Source organism: Lynx canadensis, chromosome B2 (genome assembly GCF_007474595.2).
Source record: "Lynx canadensis isolate LIC74 chromosome B2, mLynCan4.pri.v2, whole genome shotgun sequence".
Taxonomy (NCBI): Eukaryota; Metazoa; Chordata; class Mammalia; order Carnivora; family Felidae; genus Lynx; species Lynx canadensis.
The window spans coordinates 2733746-2761222 of record NC_044307.1 but is presented as its reverse complement, the minus strand read 5'-3'; the positions used below and the strand labels follow the sequence as shown (position 1 = coordinate 2761222).

At 50.8% G+C, this 27477-nt stretch overlaps 5 protein-coding genes and 3 non-coding genes across 8 annotated transcripts; 4 read left to right on the top strand and 4 right to left on the bottom strand.

Annotated features, from left to right (window-relative positions):
* The first annotated feature begins 608 nt into the window (after positions 1 to 608).
* TRNAM-CAU lies at positions 609 to 680 on the top strand. Its single transcript has one exon. It is a non-coding gene; the product is annotated as a tRNA-Met (tRNA).
* A 5003-nt stretch (positions 681 to 5683) lies between these two features.
* TRNAQ-CUG lies at positions 5684 to 5755 on the bottom strand. The gene has a single exon. It is a non-coding gene; the product is annotated as a tRNA-Gln (tRNA).
* Positions 5756 to 8749: 2994 nt separating this feature from the next.
* Positions 8750 to 8821, bottom strand: TRNAQ-UUG. Its single transcript has one exon. It is a non-coding gene; the product is annotated as a tRNA-Gln (tRNA).
* Positions 8822 to 15803: 6982 nt separating this feature from the next.
* Positions 15804 to 16222, bottom strand: LOC115514825 (histone H2B type 1-C/E/F/G/I). Its single transcript, XM_030317016.1, has one exon. It carries the CDS (start codon positions 16205 to 16207, stop codon positions 15827 to 15829), a length of 381 nt encoding a protein of 126 aa, XP_030172876.1. The 5' UTR covers positions 16208 to 16222; the 3' UTR covers positions 15804 to 15826.
* A 272-nt stretch (positions 16223 to 16494) lies between these two features.
* Positions 16495 to 17004, top strand: LOC115514802 (histone H2A type 1-E). The gene has a single exon (XM_030316988.2). It carries the CDS (start codon positions 16530 to 16532, stop codon positions 16920 to 16922), a length of 393 nt encoding a protein of 130 aa, XP_030172848.1. The 5' UTR covers positions 16495 to 16529; the 3' UTR covers positions 16923 to 17004.
* Positions 17005 to 18036: 1032 nt separating this feature from the next.
* Positions 18037 to 27395, top strand: LOC115514840 (histone H3.1-like). The gene is made up of 2 exons (XM_030317031.1): positions 18037 to 18383; positions 26937 to 27395. The coding sequence occupies exons 1-2, from the start codon at positions 18055 to 18057 to the stop codon at positions 27262 to 27264; spliced, it is 657 nt and encodes a 218-aa protein (XP_030172891.1). The 5' UTR covers positions 18037 to 18054; the 3' UTR covers positions 27265 to 27395.
* LOC115514809 (histone H2A type 1-E-like) lies at positions 21000 to 21932 on the bottom strand. The gene has a single exon (XM_030316996.1). It carries the CDS (start codon positions 21895 to 21897, stop codon positions 21511 to 21513), a length of 387 nt encoding a protein of 128 aa, XP_030172856.1. The 5' UTR covers positions 21898 to 21932; the 3' UTR covers positions 21000 to 21510.
* Positions 22205 to 22624, top strand: LOC115514824 (histone H2B type 1-C/E/F/G/I). Its single transcript, XM_030317015.1, has one exon. The coding sequence runs from the start codon at positions 22220 to 22222 to the stop codon at positions 22598 to 22600; it is 381 nt and encodes a 126-aa protein (XP_030172875.1). The 5' UTR covers positions 22205 to 22219; the 3' UTR covers positions 22601 to 22624.
* Positions 27396 to 27477: the final 82 nt, after the last annotated feature.

The following is a 27477-nucleotide window of genomic DNA, read 5'->3' as shown; positions in this document are numbered from 1 at the left end:
GCGTGCACGTTAGTAAACGATTTCTTTTGCGCTGCTGTTGTTACTGAGTTACTGAGACCGGAGGGCTGGAGAGAGAACTACTTCTCCTCCCCGGCAAGGGTGATGGCCCCCACGCCCTGCGCGTCCCGGAGCCGGGAAGGCAGTTTCCGAGAGGCCGGCGCGGGATCTGGTGCCACACGCCGCGCGAGGACAGCCGCGCAGGGGCCGCGGGAACCGGGCGCAGGGGACACCTGTTGCGGCCACCACCGCGCGGGCAGCGGGAGCGGGGCGCAGGGAGCAGGGGGGGTACCCGGCTCACCCCGGTTGCCAGGCGAAGGGGCGGCGCGCGGGCGGGGCGGTCGGCCCGGCGTCCGTGTGCCTTCCTCCCCCCGCCAGCGGGCGGCCGAGCCCAGAGCAGCTCCCGGGGGCGCGTCCGCGCTCCCGCTGCCGAGCAAGCCGCTCGGGCCGCCGCGCCACCTGCTTCCCGGAGAAGGCGGCCCGGCAGCGACCGAGGCGGGAGCGGGGGGTGGGGGGCGGGGGGGGACAGGGGCGGGAGAGGCGAGGGGCAGCCCGGCGAAGGGGCTGCTCCTTCGCGTGATAAAACGTAAGAGCCGCGGCGCCTCCCGCGGAGCAGAGTGGCGCAGCGGAAGCGTGCTGGGCCCATAACCCAGAGGTCGATGGATCGAAACCATCCTCTGCTAACTGGACCTTTTGGTGGAAAATGTGCATTCGGGCTCACAGTAGTCCCCTCTGACATAGTACCTGATTTCTAGAAACGTGTGGTATGTTCATCCTTTCTCCTTCACATGACAGCATGACTCTCTCATGGCTCGTTTCGGAGCAGAGGCAAATCCTCCTCGAGGAGGGAGAAGGGGAAGGTGACAGGTGCCGAGCGTCCTTCCTTCCGGCAGGCGGTCGGCGCACCTTGAGGGGGCACGTGACCGTTGTCGTGCAGTTTTCTTAGGCCTCAAGGAGAAGCATTGCTTACTTTTGCGCAGGCCGCTGGTTACTGCAAACCTGCCTTTTTACTTGGGTGGGGTTTTCTGCGTCTTTCACTCCCGTGTCTATTCCTGCCACGATTTTATGACACTCATTTCGAGTCCATCGTAATGGGCTGCAAATTCTTCTCCGAAGCAACGTTATGGGCCGGCACCGGGAAGGTGTCTTTTCTAGCCTCTCCTTGTCCATACGTGCGCAAACTAGATTCACGGGAACGTTAGGAGAAACACAAGAAGCAAAGAAGTTGGATGTGAAATGGCAGAAAACACTGGAATCCACTAGAATAAAACATTCCAAATGGACACCAAATTCCATGGACAAACGAGGAAGCAAAATAGTCCTTCTGACACATTTGCAGAAGACAAATTTTACGAAGAAAATTACTAATCGAAATACTTCTTAATGTGTGCCCGGGTTGTGACGAGGGGACAGAGACTCTTCTGAACAGCGGGACCCCCACAGGGCAAGACAGCCGAAGGGAAAGTTCGAGTGATCATGTTCATACAGGAGTTTAGTGGTGAAGACGTTCCTGTTGGGCAAGACCAGTCCCCTTCGACGTATTCTGCTTGTTTGGCCCCTAAAAGCATTTTCCCCTTAAATGTCCAGAGCGAGGAACACGTACACACGCAGTATTAGTCACAGATGGCCAGGGAAGCTGGTGATGTAAAAGGGTAGAACTGGGCGTAAAGGAATATGGAAGAACGTTTCTCTGACGGTCCTTTCTGGTAAGCCTTTACCTTTCCAAAGCTACATTTTGAAGGTTCTACGGTTTCAAAAATTAATATGAAATCAACAAGAATGGGAAGGGGAGGGATGAAAACCCAAAACTGAAAGCCAATGAGCTGAATTCTTTTTTTTTAAAAATATTTTTAATGTTTACTTATTTTTGAAAGAGAGAGAGAGAGAGACAGAGGGGCAAAGAGAGAGGGAGACACAGAATGTGAAGAGGCTCCAGGCTCTGAGCCGGCAGCACAGAGCCCCGCGCGGGGCTCGCACCCACGAACGGGGAGATCGTGACCTGAGCTGCAGTCGATGCCTAACGACTGAGCCCCCCGGGGCGACCCCGGAAGACTCTTGTTTAAAATAGAATATTTGACACCGTGATGCGGCCTCGGCTGCTGCTGCTGCCTCGGCACCTGTGCTGGTCTCCAGGCGCCAGCTGTGGAGAAATCCTTCCCCCCCCCCCCACGCTCCTCATTTTCCTTCCCCCCATCCCGCCCCGCCTCAGCTCTGCACCTGCCGCTCACACCTCTGCACCTGCCGCTCACACCTCTGCCCGCCGCTCACACCTGTGCCCAACGCTCACACCTGCGCCCACCACTCGCACCTGCGCCCCCTCCCCCTCTCACACCTGCGCCCCCCTCACACCTGTGCTCTCCACTCTCGTCTCCACCCACCGCTCACACCTGCGCCCCTCCCCCGCTCACACCTGCACCCCCTCACACCTGTGCTCTCCACGCTCGTCTCCACCCACCGCTCACACCTGCGCCCCTCCCCCGCTCACACCTGCGCCCCCCTCACACCTGTGCTCTCCACGCTCGTCTCCACCCACCGCTCACACCTGCGCCCCTCCCCCGCTCACACCTGCGCCCCCTCACACCTGTGCTCTCCACGCTCGTCTCCACCCACCGCTCACACCTGCGCCCCTCCCCCGCTCACACCTGCGCCCCCCTCACACCTGTGCTCTCCACGCTCGTCTCCACCCACCGCTCACACCTGCGCCCCTCCCCCGCTCACACCTGCGCCCCCCTCACACCTGTGCTCTCCACGCTCGTCTCCACCCACCGCTCACACCTGCGCCCCTCCCCCGCTCACACCTGCGCCCCCCTCACACCTGTGCTCTCCACGCTCGTCTCCACCCACCGCTCACACCTGCGCCCCTCCCCCGCTCACACCTGCGCCCACCTCTCTCACCTGCGCCTGCTGCTCATCCCTCCGCCTGGGCGTCACGGTTCTTCCCGAGGCTTCTTCCGCTGCCTTGATCTGGGCTTCGTCGGCTTCGCTGCTCCCAGTAGGTGTCCTCGGCACCCCAATTGCCCCCATCGGACCCGCACATAGTTTGCTCCTTTAACAGCATCCTCCCTCCCGCCCGCCAGCAAGCTCCCAGCGCGGGACCGTCCTGCCGCCTTGCGCTCCGTGGGGTCCCCGCCGCCGTCCAGCGCAGCGTCCCGGTCACCTGTGCCCGGAGCAGGAGCCGCAGCGCACCCTGTCCCCATCCTCACCGGAGCCGGGCGGCTCACCCCCCTTGTGTCCCAAATCTGCTGTGTGTCTTCCCGAATGTCTCCTCAATCCCCCCCCCCATCCCATCTGACCCCCAACGTCCTTGCTCCTGAGGGCTGGGCTGTGATCAAAGGCAGACGAGGTCCTGGTTCGCGTGGCCGCGACCGAGTTCACCTGCAGAAAAGGTCCAGCTCGCTGCACTCCCGGCGCTTGGCCTCATCCGCGCTCGTCTTCCCGGACTCAGTGATACACTTTCGGCGGGCGCTGTGGGGCCCCCGCCCTCGGCTGCCGTGGCCGCACCTTGAACGAGTCCCTGTCTGTGGAAACGGGCCGAGCGTTTTGGGAGCTCAGCCGCAGGAAGCAAGGCTGCGCGCTGAACTTGCTGGAGGTTCTCCGGCCCTTCCAGCCCCGGGCTCCGCTTCCGATGCCTCCAGCTCGGAGTGAACCTTCCCGGATTCCCCACGTAAATCCTTTGATTCACGCGAATTACACCCACCCTCGTGTGATGCCAGGATGTCGAGCTGCCACCCAGTTTGTAAGTCTCTTGCTGCTACCGGGCGAGGTAAGTGCGGTCCTGCTGAAGGACAGGGCGCTGTCAGACCGTCGATGCAGTTTTCCAGGCACCTCAGAAAGAGCGCAGACAACGCTCTGGTTTATTTTGCAAGTAGCCGGAGAAGAGTGGGGGCAATCAGAAGAAGGAACAGGGAATGGCGGAGCAGAGAAAAACAGGGTCAGACTGTCCTTGGGGTGCAGATCGTGTCCCCAGAGACGGAGCCCTGGGCCCGATTCGTGCAGACCGTGAGCTGTATCATTCCAGGCGCCCTCAGACAAATGCTCCAGACTTTGACGACCGCCGTCGTTATTTTCTGCATCCCTTCAAAGCCTGCCAGGCTCGCCAAGGAGACCCTGTTGTGCTCAAGGTGTCTTTGCCCTGAGGCAGGTCATGAGGCAGAGAGAGGCTTCTCTCCAGGCTGACGAGCTCATGTCCCTGTTCACCAGAAGCGACTTAGCCCTCAGCTCTTTACCAGAAGCTGGAAATTAAAAATGAAACATTATTGGAATCTTCAGCCCTCCTCCCCCCCCCTTATCTTCCTATTCCCCTGCACCTGGAAATTTCAATAACCTAAGGGAAGAATGCTCTAAGGGAATTAAAATGTATTAAAAGAAACTCTAAACAGAAAATTTTTAGCATTGTCCGAAGTGTACAGAGAGGGAAATAGATATATTTAAAAATGGAGACAAGGCAATTAACATACAACAAAGCTAATATTTCCATCAAGTGAAGGCGATTTTAAAACAAACGGTGGTGGTGTAACTAACTTGACCTATGGAAGAAAACAAAGATGGACATTTACTCTCAACCATGTTAAAAATCAAGTTCCAGATAGACTCGTGACTTAGATACAACATATAAATTAATCAAATACGTAGTTGCAATTAATAAGAGAACTCAGAAAAAAATTTGCTTGGAAACTATTGGATATTTAAGCGACGAAGGTTTAAAACAATACTCTTCAATAAAAGTTTACAAAGTCATAATAAAACACCTTAACTCAAATGTACACAAACAGTAGGGGAAGTCCACCTGAAAATTAGCAATGAACCAGTCAGAGATGATGTAAAAGGGCTGCTTTAGTCTATGACTTCATTGTTTGAACCAAGAACAGTTTCAAGCAATTTTAATTCTGTATTTTTGTGCTTTCACACGTTTTCCAGCGCTATTCTAAAATATTTCCTCATAAGTTTAAATCACTCCCAAGAATGTAACTTGTAGCATATGTAAACTTAAGAAAGAATCCAATCAATGATTGAGTACTGTCCATTGGAAACTAAAAGCTTTAACGATCTACATGCACTAAGATTCTCTAAAAATATACTTGGTGAAAGAAATAAGACAGAGAAAGACAAATACCTTATGATCTCATTTATATGTGAGATCTAAAACAAACCTGAAACTAATATAATGTTATATATTATTTATACATCAATTAAAAAAATATGGCATGCTTTTAAGAGTTGGAAGTGCTCATGAATTCTCTTTTAAAAATATTTCTGTTCTCTATCTGCCACAGAATTTTATCCCAATATATTGCATTTTTACGCTTAAAGGCTGTGATTAATGACCCAATTATCCTAGTCTAAAACAAAATCATATAAAAATTGAGGTATGATTTTTAGTTATTTCAGGTGTGTAAGTCTCTCTACTTTAAATGTTTTTCTTCTTGTTAGAGCAGCCATTAAACGTAATAGCATGCAACCAAACATTAAACATACTTTTTCATAAGTACAGGATATGAAAAATAATATACTGGAACTTAATGAAAGTGATGGGACTTCCTTCCCTTCCCTTCCCTCCCCCCTTACAGTCACGTGTCTGCGGATGAAATGGAATGGAACGGAGCGGAATAGAAACGGTTTGGAAAAGATAGTAAAACGACCAGTAGTTTATAGAAAGGTGGGGATCAAATTGAAAAAGGAAACCCTAAGGTCCCACCGAGATTTGAACTCGGATCGCTGGATTCAGAGTCCAGAGTGCTGACCATTACACCATGGGGCCCACCTAGCCGCCTTGCCCCCTAATTTGGTGACATAGTTCTTCTTGCCCAAGTCCCCTGATCTATAAGCACAGGTGACTTTTCCTCCTCCGGGATGGAGTCGTGGACGTTCACCTGTCGCACATCTCCTACCCCAGGGTCTTACTGGAAAACACCGGCTTCCAAACCTCACGAACCCTCTCCCCCTTTTACCTGCGTATTCCCCCCAAGCGGTTCCGGAACGGGGTGCTCCGGGCCCCTAAATAGGAGCACAGGTGAGGTCGTGACCCGGGCCGAGCCGTCACCGAGGTTCAGGTTTTGTGACAGGTGTTTGTATTGTTACCTCACGTGAGGCTCACACGCGCCCTGGGAGGTGGGGACACCTGAGGCCGAGGCCTGCGGTCCTTCACTCCGCTTGCTTATCAAGGCTGATTTCCTTCTGCGGGCCCTGCACTTGCGCGGGGGACCGGGGACGGGACTGGAGGAGGGTCCCTGCGGCCCTGGGGCACCTGTGTGTGTGTGTGGGGAGGGACTGGGGACCGGACGGGAGGAGGGTCCCTGCGACCCTGGAGCACCCGTGTGTGTGGGGTCCGGTGGCGGGAGGGAGGTCCCTGCGGCTCCGGCACCAGCCCCGCGCCCTCCAGTCCTCTCCCCGACGGAAAGCGGGTGTGGGAGGCCACCGAACGCACGTGACTCGGGGAATGCGTGTCGTGGGGCGCACCCTGGACGTAGCGGAGTAGCGTACGGACCTGGCACCTGCTGGAGCGACACGGGGGCCTCCGCCCGCCGCCGCCCTTTCGTCGGCTGCGTGCTTGCTCTGGGTGCTTTCATCCGGAGCCGGTGGGCGCGGGACAGCCGGGCCGGGCCGCCTCCCCAGATGAAAGGATTCTTCGGCGAGGCGCTGCGAGGACGGCGCGCCCCCTGGTGGACACAGACGGCAAAGCGCAACAAAGCGCCGCGAAACCAGGTCGCCTCCAACACCCCTACCCCGGAGGACCGAACCCCGCAACGCGCCGTTCTCCCTGTAAATACCGGGCTTCTTGCTGGGTCCCCTCGCAGAGCGAGTTTTTCAGGGTGGTTCTTGCTGGAAAGCGGGGCTGGGAATTTTCCTGAAGCCTAGAACAGGTGCAGGTCGTATTCGCGCAGAGTGGGTAGGAACTCCTCGGGAGGGAGGGTGCAAATCCTCCGCGGGTCCTTCAATCCGCCAAGACCCGGCGCAGATGAGGAAAAGGAAAAGGTCCTCACACAGAACACCTTCAACCCTGCGCGGGGAAAGCCCCGACATTTCTCATCCCTCCACGAAGCCAGCCAGAGGTGAACACACTAGTTCAATGACAGTTTCCGACGCCAAAGGAAAAAAAGAATCCCAATGACCTTGACCTTGGGAGGTTCAGGGAGGGCCCCTGACTTGAGCAGCAGCGGCTCCCCGTTTATCAGCACGTCTGTGCTCCTGCCGGGCGCCTCCTGGGGGTTTCCCCCCGCCCGCAGGTGAGCCGGCTGAGAGCCCGGGTGTGACCTGAGCGGGCGCCCAGCAAGGGCACCGTCCAGGAGCCTATGTCTCCGTCCTGCGCCCTCGGAGACGAGATCGGAGCACCCTCAGCCCAAGTCCGCTTCCCGTGCCCACTCCGAAGTCTTCAGCGAACGCACGATTAGTGCGCTCCGGAGGCGGGCCTCGGGGGCTGGGCAGGAATGCAGGGAAAGGGGCCTTTTTTCCCTGAAGTGAGTTCTTGCCCAAAACAGGCGAAAAAAACGGTGGTCCGACCCCCTCCTCCTCCCTTTAGCCACTGAGTGGCCTCATTAAGACCACTCGTTGTGGACATTCATCTCCAGGGAGACTTCTGCTCCGGTCTGGGGGCAAATCTCGTTCTTAGCGGGTGTAGACTCGGGATCATGGAAGGAAAAGGAGTGAGAAGGAACCAGGTATGGGTTCTGGGATGCGTGAGTCAGTCCGGGTGCACGGCCACGACCAGGGCCCGTGGGACCCAGACCTGAAAGGTGAGCGGGCGTCAGGGCTGACCCCTCCCCCTCGCGCAGGAGGGAGGGTTTGTTGCACGAGGAATTGAAACCCGAGGCGGGATGAGAAGGGGAACACGCAGGAGGCACTGACGCCCGGGGCCAGGGAGCCAGCGGCGGCCCCAGGGAGAAGGGCTGCAGGGTGCAAGTTGGTTTTTGGAGAACACGAGGGCAGAGGGGAAGGGCGAAGACATTGAGTGGGTAGAAAACGAGAAGAGAGGGGGGAAGAACGGAAAGAACAGAAATACTTTTACCCCGGCTGGTGACTAGAAGCTGACGCGGGACCCTGCGAGGGGCAGGAACAGTGACAGGCGGACGAGGCAGGAGATGCGGGCAGGTTAGGGCCGCGATCGTGCTGCGGCGAGAATTCTGCAAGCGACCAGCACGGGCGTCCACGCAGCACGACTCACGTGCAAGAAGGAATCTCGGAAGCGTGCAGCTCGCCGAGGGGAGGGGGTGGGGCGAGGGGGCCTGCAAGGGCTGGGGGCCGCGGGAAGCTCCGAGGGGTCGAGGGGGGCCGCAAGGGCTGGGGGCCACGGGCAGGGGACCGTTCGCTCTGCGGGCCTGGGCTTGGTGAGAGCGTCCGATGGAGGAGGCCAAGCGCGGGGAGGGCGGACCCGCTCAGACCGGGTATTGATCACTTCTCAGCTCAGATGCCTTTTCCAGCCTCACAGTAACCTGGCCACTCCTCGTAAAACGGAAGTCCTTCTGTGTGCACAACCTCCTCTGTAGGGATCCAGCCAAGGGCACACGTGGGAGACACGAGTCCCGCCCCCCCCCCCGCCCCCAATCTGGATCTGGGAGCAGTTTACAGGATTGGAGACTGCTTCTTGTGCGCGTTTCTCCGCGGGGTCTCGCTGGCGCGGGCGGGCTCTGGCTTCCGGTAATATTATTGGTCGTTAGGGCTTCGTATGGGCTGCCTTACAGGGGGAGAGGGTCGTTTTAAGAGAGATCACGGGAAGAAAAATAGAAAAAAAAAAAAAATTGGCAAAGAGAAGCCCGGAAGGTCCCACCGAGATTTGAACTCGGATCGCTGGATTCAAAGTCCAGAGTGCTAACCATTACACCATGGGGCCGGCGGGTGCCGTTGCTTAGCAGGTATCCCTTGTGATAAATATTCATCACTGAGGCGCTGCATCCTAATCCCCAGATTTTCATTTTTTTCCTCCTCCTCCTTCCCCCCCCAGTAAAGCTGTACCGCCCCCTGCAGGCGCATTTTGGAAATGTGTGAGTGCTTTGGCTGTCTCCATGGCTGGGGGCACGAATGGCTGTTACAGGTCACGACCGGAGAGGCCGAAGGCCTGACCTACTCAGGACAGTCTTCTACAAAGACTGGTCCTTAGGACTGCGCGGCTTTGGTGGCACCACCTTCTATGCCCTTCATCCGGTTTTCAGGCGCCTTTTCTAACTGAAATTCCTGCTCCCACCTTTGCACCCGTCTGTCCATAGTGAATCGTCTCGTGGACATCTGGCAGGACGCTGTCGGACTTCGTTAGCGTTTTGAGGTTAATTCTGACGTGGGAAGTCACAGTTTCTGGTCGGGGGTGTTGGGAGACACGGTTGGAATCCTAAGTCACCACAGGAGAAGTCTGACCGCTGTGAGGCCGCCGTACTGTTAAGTAGCCCGGACCCGCGTCAGTGGTCTGGCCCACAGTGTCAACGCACAGGCGTGGGGATAAAGATGCCGTCAGGTGATTGTCGCCCTCCGCAGCTATGCCGAGAGTCACCCCAAGTCGGTGAACTCCCACCTGAGCTCCAGACATCTTGGAGCACATCCTGACCACAGAATCCACGAATATAACGAAATGTTTCTTATGGTACCAGATTTTGGGCTGGCTTCCTATGCAGTAACGGTAACCAGAAAAACTTCTAGAAACAGGAATTTTCCCTGTCTACTCCCTCAGTATTGCCCAGTAGGACTGTCCTCAATTTGTCGTCACCATAAGTAATATGTTAATGAACATCAGCATTCGTGTCTTCTTATGGGCCTATTTAAGAACTTGCGATAGGCCTCCCAACATGATGATTGTTTCCAAAATTGTTGGCCCTGGGGTCTGCAAGAGTGGGATGGAATTTGAAAAGTTAAAAATATGAAGTAGATGATTAAGGCTAAGAAGAACCCCCCCCCCCAAAGACGCCCTCTAAGGGCCATGTATTGTTAAATGAAGCGAAAAAAGACATTTGTGGGTCATCACTCACGCAGTGTCGTTCCAGAGTCTGCCTGGTGCTGGGGGTATGGCGGAGAACGGGATTCCTCTGTTAGAAGTCACCTCTTTAGGGAGAGTTTTACAAGAATACCCTTCGCTGCCCTAGATCCAGATCCTAGCGCACGTGAGGCCATCGGCTCTCATTTTGCGGCGCTAATTTTCAACAGCTGCCTAGAGAACCTTCGGGTTTGTGAGGTTCTATGCAGGAAGTAAGTTGCACTACGAGGAAGAGGCAGACGTGGGAACCTCAAAACTTCTCCCCCCGTGGCTCCCTTTGCTGTGCCCACACCAGCCTCTCTGGCTGTTCCGGAAGGTGCCAAGCAGGGAGCTGACTTGGGTACTTTGCACGGTCCCTTCCGCCTGGAGTAGCTTCCCCTAGATGGTGTTTCTCTCTCCACTTGATGCCAGTGATGTCCACCGTCCCTGTCCGCCTACCCTCCTTCACATCGTGCGCCTGGGTGGCTCGGTCAGTGGAGCGTTTGACCTTGACTCAGGTCACGATCTCACGGTTTGTGGGGTCGGGCTCTCCGCTGTCAGCGCTGTTAGTGAGGAACCTGCCTCAGGTCCTCTGACTCTCTGCCCCTCCCTTGCTCACTCTCGCTTTCTCTCTCAAAGAGAGACAAACATTGAAAAATTTTTGAAAAAAAAACTTGTGACTCCCAGCTCCCTAGCCACTTCCTTGCTTTATTTTATACAAACTACTCAGCCAGGAGCTGACGTAGAACAGATTTAATTAACTAGTTAATTTATTTGTCTGGCTCGCTCCTCCCCTCCATGTGCCACTTACACAGGAACTTCCGCAGCCTTCTTTCCCAGTGTTTCTCCAATGCCAGACTAGTGGCTTCCATACAAGAGAACGCTCTTATTTTAGGATTAAATTAATTTTCTTTACGCTGGCTGATTGGATCACACAGAGGTCAAATTGCTGGCTCTCCGATGATTTGTCTGACTTATAATTGGGGTTTGCAACAATGCGTATTCTTTTCTTATTCCCCTAGTGCACGATGCTTAATGATTTTCCTGTTACACACGTGGCCTGAAGCTCCACGGACTATTCGGACCTTTGTCACAGCTCCTGTTGTTATGCCCAGCATTCGTGATCCCCAAAGACCACCAGGGAGCTGAGTCCGATGCAAAAGCAAAGAGCCTTTATTCGAGCTAGCTCCAGCTCAATCCCCTACCTGCACGGACGCAGCGGTGAGATACCCGAGAGAGAGCGGGTTTCAAAAGCACAAAGGTTTTATAGGGATCATGGCCTTAGCCGATTGGCTGGGGAAGGGTCGTGGCCTCAGCCGATTGGCTGCCAAAGTGTGGTCCCAGATCAGCAATTATCAGCATCACCTGGAACTTGTTAAAAATGCAAATGTTGGGCCTGGTGGTCACAGACCCACTGAATCAGACACTCTGGGGGTGGGGCTCAGCAATCTGTGTTTGAACAAGTCTTCCAGGAGATTCTGATGCACCTGAAGTGTAAGAACCACTGTGTCTGAGGCTCTCTAACATGTTTGGCCTCAGTGTATACAGAACGTTTCTCACTGGTCACCTATTAACCATTGGCTGTGAGCCTTGCTGTGCTATGTAAATACCTAGTACCAAACACCATCCCCAGAGACTGACTTAATTGGTTTGGGGAGGGGTAAAATGCTCTCAGGTCATTCTAAGCCTGGACAGGGTTGAGGGCTCCGGCCTCTGGCCCCTACCTGAGAGAAGGCCTCCCTCTTCTACTCACACTGTCCACGCCTCTCACACTCCCCTTCCTCCCACCTTAGACTTCAGAAGAATGCATCAATCGGTGGCCTGCTTTCTTAGAAAACATAAGTTACTCAAGGGGAGGAGGCGTGGTCTGAGGTTTGAGCGGGAACTTCTTTCTGCGGCCACGTCCGTCGGGGACCTAGTCACTAGTCGGCCGCCCTAGGTCTGCTCTTTCACTGTCTTGTCTCTTGTCAACGTGAGCTGCGACAGACTGAAGCGTAAATTCTTGTAGTTAAGTGTGAGGTTAAAGGAAACCGATTTAGAAAAAAACTTGCACGAAAGAAGATGGGGACTGTTTCTATACTAAACACCAAAAAGTAAAAACCAAAGAATTCTCTTCCTCCTGGCAATGGCCAATTAGAAAGAAGGACCTCCTGGATGGTAGAAGATAAGGCCCACTTCTCTCGTATGAAATAAAACCCTCTTCAACTTCTTTTCTATTTCTTCACGTAGAATATAAAGTCAAGCCTGGCCAGTGAGGCCCTGTCTGCACACCGTACTGCGTCCCATATGGAGTTCTGTGCCAGTGTTCAAAGCTGCTACCCAGCAGTTTGTTTGCAGGTGATAAACACAGAGGAGTGTCATTAGATTTGTAAGGGGGTCTCCTAGGACCTCGGAACACGAGACATTGTTGCACAGCCTTCCAGCATTTATCTCCGAAGCGGGCACTTCTCATCCATTGGCTTCTTTGATTATAGGCTACAGAGGCAACAATGTTGTATATGAAATCTTTCCTTTAAGCCGGTCATAAATTCTTCTGAGCTTCTTCTACTAGTTCCAAAATAGTGATACTTTCTTTTTCTCCTTCATGCTCATGGAGCAAAGAGATCCTATGAATGCTGGACTAACTTAATAAATAATTTGAGAGCCTGCTTCACTTAAATAGCCATCCAGTTATATTGGCGTGTAGAATTTTGCATATTTCGGAATCTTACTTGATAAGCTCTTCACAATTCGTGTTAGTTGCTTTATCCCGAAGGCCTGCCATTTTCAGAAGCCTGCGCAGAGTACAGAATGAAGTCTTTGGTATAACATTCCATCAGACTAATGGCTCGGGCCCATGGACTGCTCCCTTCTGCCTCCCCTTGTAGACTTTAGTCCCACCAAGGATTACTGATTCCTTGAATGTGATACCCACTTTCCTACTTCTTCTGCCTAGAATGTTGTTTTGTATGATCCCCACCCATACCGGTAATATCACCTGTCCTGTGCTCCTTGGGTTTTCCATACACGTCTCTGCCAAGGCATTTATTATGTGTGTTTTATCTGTATTTGAGCAGGGGGATTCTTAGATTTATTTATTTGTTCATTCATTCATTCATTTATGGGCAGTGCATGCCTGATTTAAAATTCGAAGAGCAGGGGCGCCTGGGTGGCTCAGTCGGTTAAGCGTCCGACTTCGGCTCAGGTCACGATCTTGCGGTATGTGAGTTCGAGCCCCGCGTCGGGCTCTGTGCTGACTGCTCAGAGCCTGGAGCCTGTTTCAGATTCTGTGTCTCCCTCTCTCTCTGCCCCTCCCCCGTTCATGCTCTGTCTCTCTCTGTCTCAAAAATAAATAAAAGTTAAAAAAAAAATTAAAATTTGAAGAGCATAAAAGGGTTACAGTTGAAAAGATCCTCCCTGAATTGTTGGCAGTTTATCTAGTATCCTTCTAGAGGCATTTTACAATCATACAAACATACGTATACAAAATTCTCTGCACACTATCCTGTGCCTTACTTTTTGCACTAGCCAGTAATGGAGACCTTCACATATCGATACCTGGAGAAGCCTAATAGTACCCAGTGGTTACAAATGTGGATTCTGAAGCTAGATTCTTTAAAAAGTATGTTTGCATTACTTATTGGCTGTGCAACCTCAGGCCATTTACTCAACCTCTCTGAATCCCCACTTTATAATCTATAAAACAGGCATAGTAGTAATTTCACTCCTAAGGTTATTATAAAGATTAAAGGATGGAATTTATGTGAGGAATCTTTTAGGACCTCGTCTGGCACGTGGTAAACAATACATATTAGCTACTGTTATTATGAAAAAGAGCATTTCTATTTGTTTTTACCATCAGAATAATGCACTGTAACTTGTTGCTTTGTTTTTGATCACTCAGATTGCTTCTAGTCTCTTGTACTATAAACCGGGCTGCTGAAAAACTCTGTACATATATGTCATTTTGCACATTTTCACGAATAATACAATCCCAGAGGTGGTTTCTGGGTGTAAAAATAGATGCATTGTTTTGAAAGAGATTGTCAAATTTTCTTCCATGAAAGGATTCCCAATTTTCAGGGCCCCCAGTGGTGACTGAGAATTAAGATCATGGAGTCTTACTCAGGAATTTCCATTTCTAACCCAATATACAATGACTGGCTTGTAGTGAGTATTAAAGGCGAAATAAAATGTTAGTTTAACTGGTTGGAAGGATTGGGAAATACAGTGGGGTTTTGGTGGCGGCAAGAAAGCATTTTAAAATCTGCTTTGGCATCTTTTTATCCTAGCAAAGTCACAAGACTACTGGCAAGGAGGTGGACACAGAAGAACTTTTATTTGTCACTTTGCGTTGGCCTACTACTACAGAGATTTCTTTTGGAAACTCGAAAGAGGAATAGATAAAAATTACTGAAGTTTCATTACTAGCTTAATGCAACAGGGTGGCGGGGGACCATAAGTAGCAACTGGCCAGAGTGCAATTGATTTACTGGCTTTCCGGTAGCAAAATGCTTTACTACTGCCATAACGTGTTTTCACGTTGGTTATTCCACGTGACTCTAACACAGACAAAGATACCGGCAAGAAGACAAAGGAACATTGAGTGACCAAGAGCTGCAACCTTCCTTTAGACCTCTCATTGTCATCTCCGAGTTATTCCCATTTTACAGAGGGAAGACGTGGAGATCTGTACCTTATGCAATTTGCTGCAAGACACAGCAAGAACTGGCCCGATGGGGCCAAGAGCCCAGCATGGTGCTAGGAACATAGTTAATGCCCAATAAATCTGAAGAAATGAGGGGTTACTGTAGAAGGATGATAAAAGCAAAGGCCTTCATTTACACTTTCCTTTCTCATCAGGGCAGGGATTATGCCCTAAAAATGGCAGCCAATCCTACCAAAAGCGAGGACTCAAATTTGGCAGCTTAAATTCCATTCACGTTCTTCTTCTTCTTCTTATTTTATTATTATTATTATTATTGTTTTTTGGCTGTGTGGCCTTGGGTAAGTGAGTTGTTTTGCTTTACTTGAGAAAGGGAGGTGACCGTGCCCACTTCACAGAGCTGTTCTGAGGAGTTAACATGCACTGAGCACTGTACCTGCCATATTGGACGCCGTGCACCTGCTGGCGGTGTGTCCATCCTGCAGATCAGTACTCAGAGCCTTGCAAGGGGTGGAGCTGGAGCGAGAGCCCGGAGTTTCCGCTCCTATCCAGGGAGCCCAAAAACTTCGCTGTACCTTGTGCCCACATGTGCAGAATGGCGAATAGCACGTGGAGGCCCGCATTCACTAATCTCCTTTTCTTGCTTTAAATATCTAAAGCTGAGCCCTTAGGGCTCTTTAGTCCCTGCGAGGGCACCACGAAGACTGCCTTACCTCCGCCCAAGACCACCTCGGAGACTCAACGTAAGCTTTAGCACCCACCTCCCCCCTCTGGAACGAGGAAGTGGGATGAATTGTGAGGCTTTCCCGCCCGTGTTCCTCTAGTTTCCACTTGGTCCGCAGAGTTCAAGCAAAAGGCTGGCCTCACTCCACTCTCCTTTCCCTTCAGTGCTCCAGGTTGTGACTTTTGTCCTTGGGGTTTCCGGTTATACGGCCACTATCAGGTGTAGACATGGCAAGCGCGGGAACGCACGGGGAAGGGTGGTGCTAAGCGCCACCACAACGCTGCAGTCACGTCCAGAGTACCACCAAGCCCATCACCCAGTCAACATGGCAGCGTCAAACCCACCTCCAGCCTCCTGGAGAAGACCCGAAAGGTGCTTAAGGTGTCCCTGGAAAACGTGATCCGGGACGCTGTCACCTACCCAGAACACCCGTTTCTCTAAAAACAGTGCACCAGCTCTTCCTTAGTAAGTTTAAGTGGCTCTGAAAAGAGCCTTTGGGATTGGTTAACAGGACGCTTACTTGGCAAGTCTACTTGGAGCTGGTGTACTTGGTGACGGCCTTGGTGCCCTCGGACACGGCGTGCTTGGCCAGCTCCCCGGGCAGCAGCAGGCGCACGGCCGTCTGGATCTCCCGGGACGTGATGGTCGAGCGCTTGTTGTAATGCGCCAGGCGCGACGCCTCGCCCGCGATGCGCTCGAAGATGTCGTTGACGAACGAGTTCATGATGCCCATGGCCTTGGACGAGATGCCGGTGTCGGGGTGCACCTGCTTCAGCACCTTGTACACGTACACCGAGTAACTCTCCTTGCGGCTGCGCTTGCGCTTCTTGCCGTCCTTCTTCTGCGCCTTGGTCACCGCCTTCTTCGAACCCTTCTTCGGGGCCGGGGCGGACTTGGCTGGCTCAGGCATGGCCGGGACGACTCCGGACGCGCTCAGGAAAAACGAAACTGTACGGCGGGTAAGGCGCAACTTGTCCGGTTTATATAGAAACCCTTATGCAAATAAGGTGTAAGTTACAGTCCTGGGTCTGATTGGTGGCTAGTCAACATGACGTCACTAGTTAGCTCTGCCCAATCACAACGCGACACTCCCCAAACTGCCTTCTCGTTGGAGAAAATAAAGCCACGAGCTTAGCCAATGCAGAGCCTTCTTTTTCGCGCCCAATCAGGGCTATAAAAAGTGCTGGTTGGGTGCGCGTTTCGCCAAGCGTCTCTAGAGTGTTCAGGTGGTCATGTCCGGACGCGGGAAGCAGGGCGGCAAGGCTCGCGCCAAGGCCAAGACGCGCTCGTCGCGGGCCGGGCTGCAGTTCCCGGTGGGCCGCGTGCACCGGCTGCTCCGCAAGGGCAACTACGCCGAGCGGGTGGGGGCCGGCGCGCCGGTGTACCTGGCGGCCGTGCTGGAGTACCTGACGGCCGAGATCCTGGAGCTGGCGGGCAACGCGGCCCGCGACAACAAGAAGACGCGCATCATCCCGCGCCACCTGCAGCTGGCCATCCGCAACGACGAGGAGCTCAACAAGCTGCTGGGCCGCGTCACCATCGCGCAGGGCGGCGTCCTGCCCAACATCCAGGCCGTGCTGCTGCCCAAGAAGACCGAGAGCCACCACAAGGCCAAGGGGAAATAGAATCCTGGATTAACTTGCTACAACGCCTCTCCCGCATAAACCAAAGGCTCTTTTAAGAGCCACCTACCATTTCCTGTGAAGAACTGTACACGAAGTACCTTTTGTTTCTGATAATTCTGAAACGTCATCAATCTCGCGACTTAATGCGTTAAGTTAAAGCAAATTGACTAAAAAGTTCGACTTCCTAGTCCTAAAATTTTCAAATCCGTCCTCTAACTTTTCATGTCATGCAAAGAACCTATCGTATGGACTTGCCACTTTCGAGTGAGAATTTCTGGATGTACATGCAGATGGGTAGACCCACCACAGGTTACTGGTGGTGGGGAAGTAGATAATCCTTAAGACAGGAATATGAGTAATTCTGCTAAATTACACACCATGCTTCATGTCCTTTGCAAAGCCAGTCTTTCCTCCCCCGTTAGTAAAACAAGACAGGTATCGTAATTTTGAATTTCCAAGTTAGAAAAATAAAGTATGCTGCAATGGAATTGGTTTGTATTCTCTGAAAATGAGAAGTTCGTGGCACAATGTTTCCCTAGGAAGTTTCTAGTCTGTGGATTGTTTGCATGCAAGTTAGAATTTCCTTGTTGAAAACAAATCCCAAAATGTAAAAAGTATAAAAAATTGAGGGGAGATGGTATAGACTTGAGCTGTCCAGAACGGTAGCCAGTTGTGTCTAGTGATCACGGGACGTGTGGCTAGTCTGAATTAAGAAGTGCTGTACGTGTAAAATGCACACTGGATTCCGCAGAGTTTGGAGAAAGGAATGTAAAATATCTAACAGTTGCTGATTACATGTTGAAATGATTTTGGAAATACTAGGTTAAACAAAATATTTAAAATAATGTTTTTTTATTTTGTTCTAATGTGGATATAATGTGAAAATATGTTTCTTATGTAGCTTGCATTTATTTCTACGGGAAATCGCTAATATAAAGCGGACAAAAAATACATATTGAGGTCGTGGACAAGACCATCAGCACACTCGGCGCTCCATAAAAGTTTCGAGTCTTTAACCAATCCGGTTACCGGTTGTGTAGGCTGGTCCCCTTTTGTCCAATCAGCTTCTGACTCTCACTATAAATAAAACGGAACCGGCTTTCTTTTCTTATTGGCATCCGACGACCAAGCTATGGCTCGCACGAAGCAGACGGCGCGCAAGTCGACGGGCGGCAAGGCCCCGCGCAAGCAGCTGGCCACCAAGGCGGCCCGCAAGAGCGCGCCGGCCACCGGCGGCGTCAAGAAGCCGCACCGCTACCGGCCCGGCACGGTGGCCCTGCGCGAGATCCGCCGCTACCAGAAGTCCACCGAGCTGCTCATCCGCAAGCTGCCGTTCCAGCGGCTGGTGCGCGAGATCGCGCAGGACTTCAAGACCGACCTGCGCTTCCAGAGCTCGGCCGTGATGGCGCTGCAGGAGGCGTGCGAGGCCTACCTGGTGGGGCTCTTCGAGGACACCAACCTGTGCGCCATCCACGCCAAGCGCGTCACCATCATGCCCAAGGACATCCAGCTGGCGCGCCGCATCCGCGGGGAGCGGGCCTGAGCCACAAGGTCTGTCCCTCCTTCCCAAAGGCTCTTTTCAGAGCCACCACATGTACGCTGAAAAGGACTGTTTCCCTGTAACGGTTATTGATGGGTTGGTTTCACCGGTGAATAACGACCATTTCCGGGCGCTTTACAGTGTTTTAGGAGGTTAGTAAAGACCCTCACAAGTGCACTTAGCTATTGGCCTGCTTGCGCTCCGATTTATACTTTTAGTCCTGTTTAACCACTCTGGTCTGGGGTTCATTAAACCCTTTTTCTCGGTAGACAACTTGATGTAAACACAAGGAAGCTACCTGCACATGTTCTCTCTTGTTCTCCCTGTCCCTTCTCAACTTTAAGGCAGGTGGGAAGAAATTTTCTAAGTTACTTTGTACTCCTGAAGTTGGGTTCCAAGGTCACAACTGCTAACTTAAAATCCCCCATCTTGATTGTGTTAATTGCCTTCAGGTGAGTGGGTTCATGGTTAACTAGTGCCTGTGATTTCCACATCCAGAGTTTTAAGATAATGCCAGTATTTTACCAATTAAAAATGCCCTACTATCCTCTACCAGCAAAACAATGTATTATAAACATGCTCTCCGTAATCTGCCTTCCTCTGGAAGGGAAGCTACATTTGGAGGAAAGCAGTGCCCTCCCACCCTCCCAATTTACCCTCCCCCCCACACACAGACACACACACACACACACACACACACACACACACACACACACACGAGGCTGTGCTGATCCAAAACAGATTGGTATTGAGTGTAAGTGAAGCTTTCCTTACCCCTGGGCTGGGAAACAGCTATTAAGAAGGGCCCTGTCCACCCTGATCAATACTCTTGCTGGTTGGGCAGAGTATGCAAAAAGTACAATTCTCCAAGTTAGTCTTTCCGTTCTGATTATATGAAGACTTATTCAGGGGCAGTGAGTAGTTCTAGTTGTGTGGACCTGGTCATTTTTAGATCTGTGGGTCTAAAATGGATACTCCAAGTCTCTGAAACCACTCCATGTCCTAAACTGATTATCTCGTGACCTACCTCAGCTCTTTCTGGGCCTTCAAGGTGTGCTTTCATCACCCCATAAGAGGAATTGAGTTTTGCTATAGGAATGGCACGCAAAAATGCATGCTCAGTGACCCCAGATCATTTTGGCTCATGCTAACGTGTCGAATGTGATGCCATCTTCTAAGGCTCACTGAAGGAGGAGGGACGGTCTGATCAGTCTGGGGTGTGCATTTTCACTTTGCTAGAGATCTGCAAGAATTTCAGAATGTACATGAATATGTACGTCTTAACTCAGGAGGTAAGTCTGGGATGGACATAAAGGTTTGGGAGTCATTAGTACATAAAAAGTAAGGTTTGGGAGTCATCAGTATATAAAAGTCTTTAAAACCAAGCAAGTGGCCTACAGATCCCTTCTGGCTTCTTCCTGTCTCTTGCAATCTGCTCTGTGGCCAGTATCGAACTTCGTGTCATTGCCTGAAATATCACAAGCCGTGAATCTGGTGCTGCTCATTCTCTTGCTGAGATCCCCACCCTTTCCTCTAATTCCCAGTTTCCTCCAACTTTCAGATGAGATGCTCCCTCTCCTTCCTTATCCTTCCGTCTTAGTCCTCCCAAAGTCCTGTGCTTATTTGTCTTGCCATCTTGTGTTTTGATTATTTACTTTTGGGTTTTATCCCATTGGAATGAGTTTCTTTTGGACAGGCAGGGTCTTATGCTATATATATAGCTTAATGTATAGTTCCTGAATATGAAATGGAAACTCGTGGAAAGTATAAGTACATTACAATTTAATAAATGAGGCCACAGAAAAAATAGTCTTTGTGCATCCATTTCTTGAGATTGCAAAACTAGTAACTGGCATAAATATTCCAGTCTTTTCCAAGGACTAGTATACAAGGATCCTGCTTTGCCTGTGTAGAAATATGGACAACGGACCAGGATCTTTGAACTCACTATTCTCAAAAGGGCCTTTGGCTTTTCAGAAGCGTTTCTATTCTTTCAAACTGGGTCTCCATCATGAAAACTTGGACTCCAGTTCTTAGCATTCAGTGCCATCCTTGTTACAACCAAGATTGTACCGCTATATTGGACATCTACACGTTTGGCCATGCGGTAATATATGTATATACTCATATACATGAATATACACATGAATAATTATAATACTATAAACTGTATTTGAATACTTTTAGTAAACAGATCATTAAAACCAAATTATTCTTTAAAGGCAATTTTTTAATTCAAAATTACCATCTTCCTGACACCCTAGTGGTTTTGTGTACCATATATGGAAACCACTCCTGCATCCTGCCCAAAGTTACCTTGATAGTAAAATTGTCACCTACAACAAACTTTCAGATACTGACATAGGTAGTCACCTTGAATCAACTTAATGTCCTTGTACATTCAAATAAATGACTTTGAAATTAGTCTATTTAGTTCACAAATGTTAACTTGTTAGCAAAGTATCCTAAACACTGTATGAAAGGGAAAAAATTCTTCTCCCTTCATTGTACCCACTCCTAACCTGGTTTAAGAACTAGAATAACAAGTACATTTTATTACATGCAGAGGCCCACTGAAGTTTGGGACCCCAAATCAATGACCAAGGCGGAAGTTTTTACTTTTTAGACAAAAGCCTGAGGATTTGGCAGAATACAGAAAACATGTTTGAGATCCTGGACTGAAGAAACAAGTTGAACAAAAGCAGACTAGTAGAAACTGCAGCTCCCGAGTCTTTAGAGTTCCTATCTCTGGTGGTCCAGCTTTCAGAGAAACAGCAGTTGTCTGTCTTTACACAGTGGAGGTTTCCCAAGTGTATTTAGTTCAGAGTAATATGCCAATGTGGTGACCTGGGGGCAGACTGCCCTTGGTCACTACAATACCAATTCTTAAGTGTGAACAGGAAGCCAAAGCCCAACTAGAAATTGCACTTCAATCGTCCCGAACGAAAGAATAACGTGAGAAGAAAGCAAGTCGTGTCACCTTTTTAGGACTATAGAAGTGGCTCTGAAAAGAGCCTTTTGTTTTTCAATGGTTTCCAAGCTTCCTTCTCACTTGGCTTTGTGGTGGCTCTCGGTCTTCTTGGGCAGCAGCACGGCCTGGATGTTGGGCAGGACGCCGCCCTGCGCGATGGTGACGCGGCCCAGCAGCTTGTTGAGCTCCTCGTCGTTGCGGATGGCCAGCTGCAGGTGGCGCGGGATGATGCGCGTCTTCTTGTTGTCGCGGGCCGCGTTGCCCGCCAGCTCCAGGATCTCGGCCGTCAGGTACTCCAGCACGGCCGCCAGGTACACCGGCGCGCCGGCCCCCACCCGCTCGGCGTAGTTGCCCTTGCGGAGCAGCCGGTGCACGCGGCCCACCGGGAACTGCAGCCCGGCCCGCGACGAGCGCGTCTTGGCCTTGGCGCGAGCCTTGCCGCCCTGCTTCCCGCGTCCGGACATGACCACCTGAACACTCTAGAGACGCTTGGCGAAACGCGCACCCAACCAGCACTTTTTATAGCCCTGATTGGGCGCGAAAAAGAAGGCTCTGCATTGGCTAAGCTCGTGGCTTTATTTTCTCCAACGAGAAGGCAGTTTGGGGAGTGTCGCGTTGTGATTGGGCAGAGCTAACTAGTGACGTCATGTTGACTAGCCACCAATCAGACCCAGGACTGTAACTTACACCTTATTTGCATAAGGGTTTCTATATAAACCGGACAAGTTGCGCCTTACCCGCCGTACAGTTTCGTTTTTCCTGAGCGCGTCCGGAGTCGTCCCGGCCATGCCTGAGCCAGCCAAGTCCGCCCCGGCCCCGAAGAAGGGTTCGAAGAAGGCGGTGACCAAGGCGCAGAAGAAGGACGGCAAGAAGCGCAAGCGCAGCCGCAAGGAGAGCTACTCGGTGTACGTGTACAAGGTGCTGAAGCAGGTGCACCCCGACACCGGCATCTCGTCCAAGGCCATGGGCATCATGAACTCGTTCGTCAACGACATCTTCGAGCGCATCGCGGGCGAGGCGTCGCGCCTGGCGCATTACAACAAGCGCTCGACCATCACGTCCCGGGAGATCCAGACGGCCGTGCGCCTGCTGCTGCCCGGGGAGCTGGCCAAGCACGCCGTGTCCGAGGGCACCAAGGCCGTCACCAAGTACACCAGCTCCAAGTAAACTCGCCTTTCCCAGGAAGATCGGATTCTCCAGAGCCATGCCCCAAAGGCTCTTTTTAGAGCCATCCACGCTTTCTAAGAAAGAGCTTGTTCGCTGTTAGCCTTGCTTAATGTAGAATTGGGTGTTGCATGTTCTCTTAGAAGTAAATTATGAGAAACTGACATTCTTGTTAGCAGGATTTGCCTCGAGCATTTCAGCATCAAATTTGAAGTTGCTTTTTAGTATGAAATCTTGTGTACTAAGAAAAAGCCAAAGAAGATATCACCGCGGCTTTCTAAATTGGGCTGCAATACTATTCAGAGGTTCCTGTGGTGAACTACGTAGAACATAGTGATTTCTGGCTTCTTCGACTTAATCTGTGCGTAGACCTACGCTAGTTTTTTCCGGGGTAAGAGGGATAAGACAGGATCATGGGGTGTGGGTCTTCGTTGATACGGCTGGTGCCATCTACGTGCCCCCAGGCTCCCGTGATTCTACCTCCTGCTCCATCTTTTACTGCTTTATAGTTGGAAGGTAATGTTAATGTCAGGACAGCAGCGCTGATTGAAAACTTGATGACTTAACGTCACCAGACAGCGTAGTTCAGACTATTCTATTCTCTAGTTCCTCACCTGGTCACCTCTGTCAGTTTACCCCACGAAGGCGTCCATACCGTGCCTCCCCCCGCCCCCTCGTAAAAGTATAAGCATTATTAAAGGGCTTTCAGTAAAGGTGTAACAAATACAGTTTGAAAAATAAAGCTGAGTCCTTTCCCATCAGGCTAAATGAAGACTTGGAGAAGTTTCTTTCTTTTCCTTCTCCGCCTCTTCAATTCTCTTTAAGATTCCCAGTAACTAACTCAGTCTTTTTATTTGTATCAAGTCCACTGTTCTTCACTCCTCCATGTATGCAGCACATTGGTCTCCAGTGCCTAGTAGGTGCTAAGACACGTTCCTGCAATGAGAAAGTCCCAGCATCTCCAGAGGAAACAGAAGAAAATGCGGACTGTGCAAATAAGCTGGGAAGTGAGCTAAGTGGAGCCTGCTGGGTGGGTAAGACCCTGTAGCGGGGAGGGAGGCCTGCTCCAGGCAGGTTGGTGTGAGCACCTAGCACACCCTTAGAGACTTTGGAAGCTACTCGAGAGTGGCTGGAGGCTGGGATGCCTGGAGATGAAGGTGGAAAGGCCAGCCGAAGGTGGGGCAGAAAACCTTAGATACTGTGAAGCCCTGCACACCTTGTCAAGAAATATAATGTTTATGTACTGGGAGAATCCGGACTGCAGAAATTGAAAATGTTGCAAGATGTAGGATTCTGAATCATTTTCCCGGTGGCCTAGGTGAGAACAGATTGAAGGGGAGTGAGATCCGGGTCAAAACGTTGGAAATACCAGCCAGGGGTGAGGTCGGGACTAAGGAGGCAGCAGTCAGAAGAGGAGGGCGGACGGGGAAAAGGAAGCAGAAAGGTCAGACCTTGCTGCACACGGACGGACTGACAGAAGGTGGCGGAGCACAGGCTGACGTCCAGCTTTCAGCTGGAGCAACGTCAGTGCTCAAGAAAGGGGGCTCAGAAAGGGGACTTGGGAGGAGGAGAGGCTCGCCACGCTCATTCCGATCGGGTTCCAGACTCGCTGCCCCCAAATACGGCACCTTGGCCCTTGGCATATATTAATATCTTGAGCTTGAAAGAGTTTGAGAAACTAAAAAGCTGGAAGGTCGCTCGGACCCCCCTCCCCCCACCCCGCTCCGCCCTTTGACCCTGAGGCGGGAGAAGAGCCTCCCCAGGGAAAGGTGCCCTCCCTGCACCCAGGGGAAGGGAGGCCTTCTTGTCACCGGAGACAGGGGAATTGGGGGCCAAAAGACCAGTTGAAAAAACCTTACTATTTCTTCAATTGACTACCCCAAGCCCAAAGCCCTGTGTCTTGTCAATTCCTCACAAATTCATCTTTTTTCTAAAAGGTATGGAGGTTCCCCTGCGAGAGTCACTTTGAGATGTCCTGCTCTCGTGAAGGCTCTCGTGTAGCATGGAAAAATTCAGTAAGATTTGGACCCTTTTTTTCCCCGTTGGTCTGTCTCGTGTTGGTTTAATTCTTAGCCAGAGATCCGAAGAGGATTGAGAATTCTCTATTTCCCTACATTTCATTCAGCAAATATTTATTGCCCCGATACTAGGAGCCAGGCCCTGTTCTAAGCCCGGCAATGTGACAGTGACCTGGTTCAGAACAAGTCTCAAAATGCCCCTTTGACAAGTGGACTATTTGGCACAAGAACTAAAGCCAGTCAACAACCTCACAGGCCAAGAAAAACTTTTGCCCCTCCCTTAACTGCCTTAAAGGATTTCGATAAGGGGTTGATAACAGAGGGAGAGCTATTACCAGACAGAACGTTTAATGTGGAAAGATGTTGCGAGGCCGGGCAAACATCTGATTAACCAAACAGTGGCTCTTATCTTCCTGTGATTGGCCCTCCTCCCTTTTGCAGCCCCAGTTCCCCATCCCATCCCTCAGCCTGGGAGGGGGACTCAGCCTCGACTGCCTGACTGCCTTGGAGTCTCTTATTTTTTACAGGGCTTCTGTACTTATGAAATCAAATTTATTTTTTTCCCCCGTTAATCTGTTTTATGTCATTTCAATTAGTGGACCATACAATGAACCATGAAAGGAATAAAGGGAAAATTTCCAGTTCCTACAATGTACAAAATGACGAGCTCTTTCTTTTAAAGATGTCAGTTTTTCTGCCCCAGTTAATAAGTGCAATGCAGTGATGTGAAAACTTCCAAAAGGGGTTCATTTTTCCTTTAAACCTGAAACAAGATCCACTATTTTGCAGGGGAGCAGAATATACCACCTCAAACTATGTCGCTTTGGTGTTTTATCAGTGATGGTAAACTCACATGCACAACAGTTATCGCTGGCACAGGTGAATGTGATAAGAATTTTGTGGAAAGTGTAGTAATATTAATCAAATACCACAAAATCTACATCCTTTCTGACAAAGCATTTCAACTCTAGGTTATCCTCAGATTTATGTATAAATCTCCTTTAAAATTGAAAAAAAAAACACATTATGTTAAGTACTAGAACATTTGTTTAAAATGTATCATAGAAACTGCTTATGATGGAATATTACACAGATATAAAAATAATCACTTTTTTCACCTTCAGTCATGTAACTTTTCCAAAGTTCCAAGTGAAAATAGATTTCCTTTGGCAAAGGAAACTGATTAAAATAGAGAACAGAATAAACTTTTTGGTAATAGTTCTGTCAGGGAGGGAGAATATCCTGTCCGTTTCTAGGTCCTTCTAGCTAGGCTAAGAATCAAATTGACATGAAACAGATTAACAGGAGAAAATAAAATATAATAGTGTATGTACAGGGAATCCACACAGACATGACATTTCAAAGACAGTCCAGCAAAATGGGGCATATGTCAGGCTGAACTAAGGAGGGGGCAGGGGTCTGGGACTTCAAAGGGAAGGAATGCACTTCTGAAGAGTTTGGTTAACCAATGTCTGCCGGGCCACTCAGGGGGCATAGAGAGGACTCTGATCAAACAGGCCTTGCCGGGTCCCTGCCCATCTTCTATACGTAGTTCATAATATAGTTATTGACTGTGAAAGCTCGCTTCCTGGAGCAGATCCTCTATGCAATTTCTTTTTATTTAGTTGTGGAGGAGGTAAAAAGCTTTCCTGAATTTGGATTTTAATAACCTTCACTCCAAACTGGCCCATCATAGTGGCCTGCCCTTGCCCCCACAGTTCCAAGTATGAGTCACTGTTAAAAGTGACACATCGATCAGTGGGGAAAATAATTCTTTTAAACATCTGGTTTATTAAGGATTTACTAGAGAATTGGTTAAAGTGTACTATAGAGAATTCTTAAGGAAGAATACCACGTGGATATTAAAAACGTCTTTTTCTCTTTAGAGAGAGGAAATTGACTAAAAATATAATCAGCATAAAGAAGTTCCACAATCCCTATGCACGGCACTGTGTAAATTTTCTTTGAAAAAAATACGTGCATATGTCTGTTCCCCAAAATATCAAAGTAGCCAGTAGTCGTAAGTGCTCTCTGTATCCTGGGGTAAGAGCTTGCTAGTTTATTGCTTGCCCTTTTTTTTTTTTTTTTTTTTTTTGCATTTTTCATAACATTCAAAAGCAATTTTTAAAGTTTTAACACGTGGTCACAAAAGGTACTAGGTATAGAACAAAGCACAAGGAAACCGAAGGCTTTTTTTTTTTTTTTGGTCAGACTTCCCTCCCCCACTGGGTGGCACTTCGCGGCTTCCTTAGGTTCTCAGTTCGGTCCGCCAGCAGATATATAAAAGCCCGCAGCTCTGGGGACGTGACAGAGCTTTGTAGAGTCTTCCTTGTCGGCATGTCTGGTCGCGGCAAGGGCGGGAAGGGCCTGGGCAAGGGGGGCGCCAAGCGCCACCGCAAGGTGCTGCGCGACAACATCCAGGGCATCACCAAGCCCGCCATCCGGCGGCTGGCCCGGCGCGGCGGCGTCAAGCGCATCTCCGGCCTCATCTACGAGGAGACCCGCGGGGTGCTCAAGGTGTTCCTGGAGAACGTGATCCGGGACGCCGTCACCTACACGGAGCACGCCAAGCGCAAGACGGTCACGGCCATGGACGTGGTGTACGCGCTCAAGCGCCAGGGCCGCACCCTCTACGGCTTCGGGGGCTGAGCTCCAGGTTCCCGGCTTCCGGGGCTCTGCGCACCCCCGTCCCGCCTTGTCTACAAGCAAAGGGCCCTTTTCAGGGCTCCCCCCACTCTCACAGAGGAGCCGTGACGCTGGTTTGACGCTCGCTGGTCCGCATCCCGCACGGGTCGCTCCCTCTCCTGTTGCAAACCTACAACAGCGAACTTTTCCGCCTGGCTTGGGGTTTTAGCTGCGAAT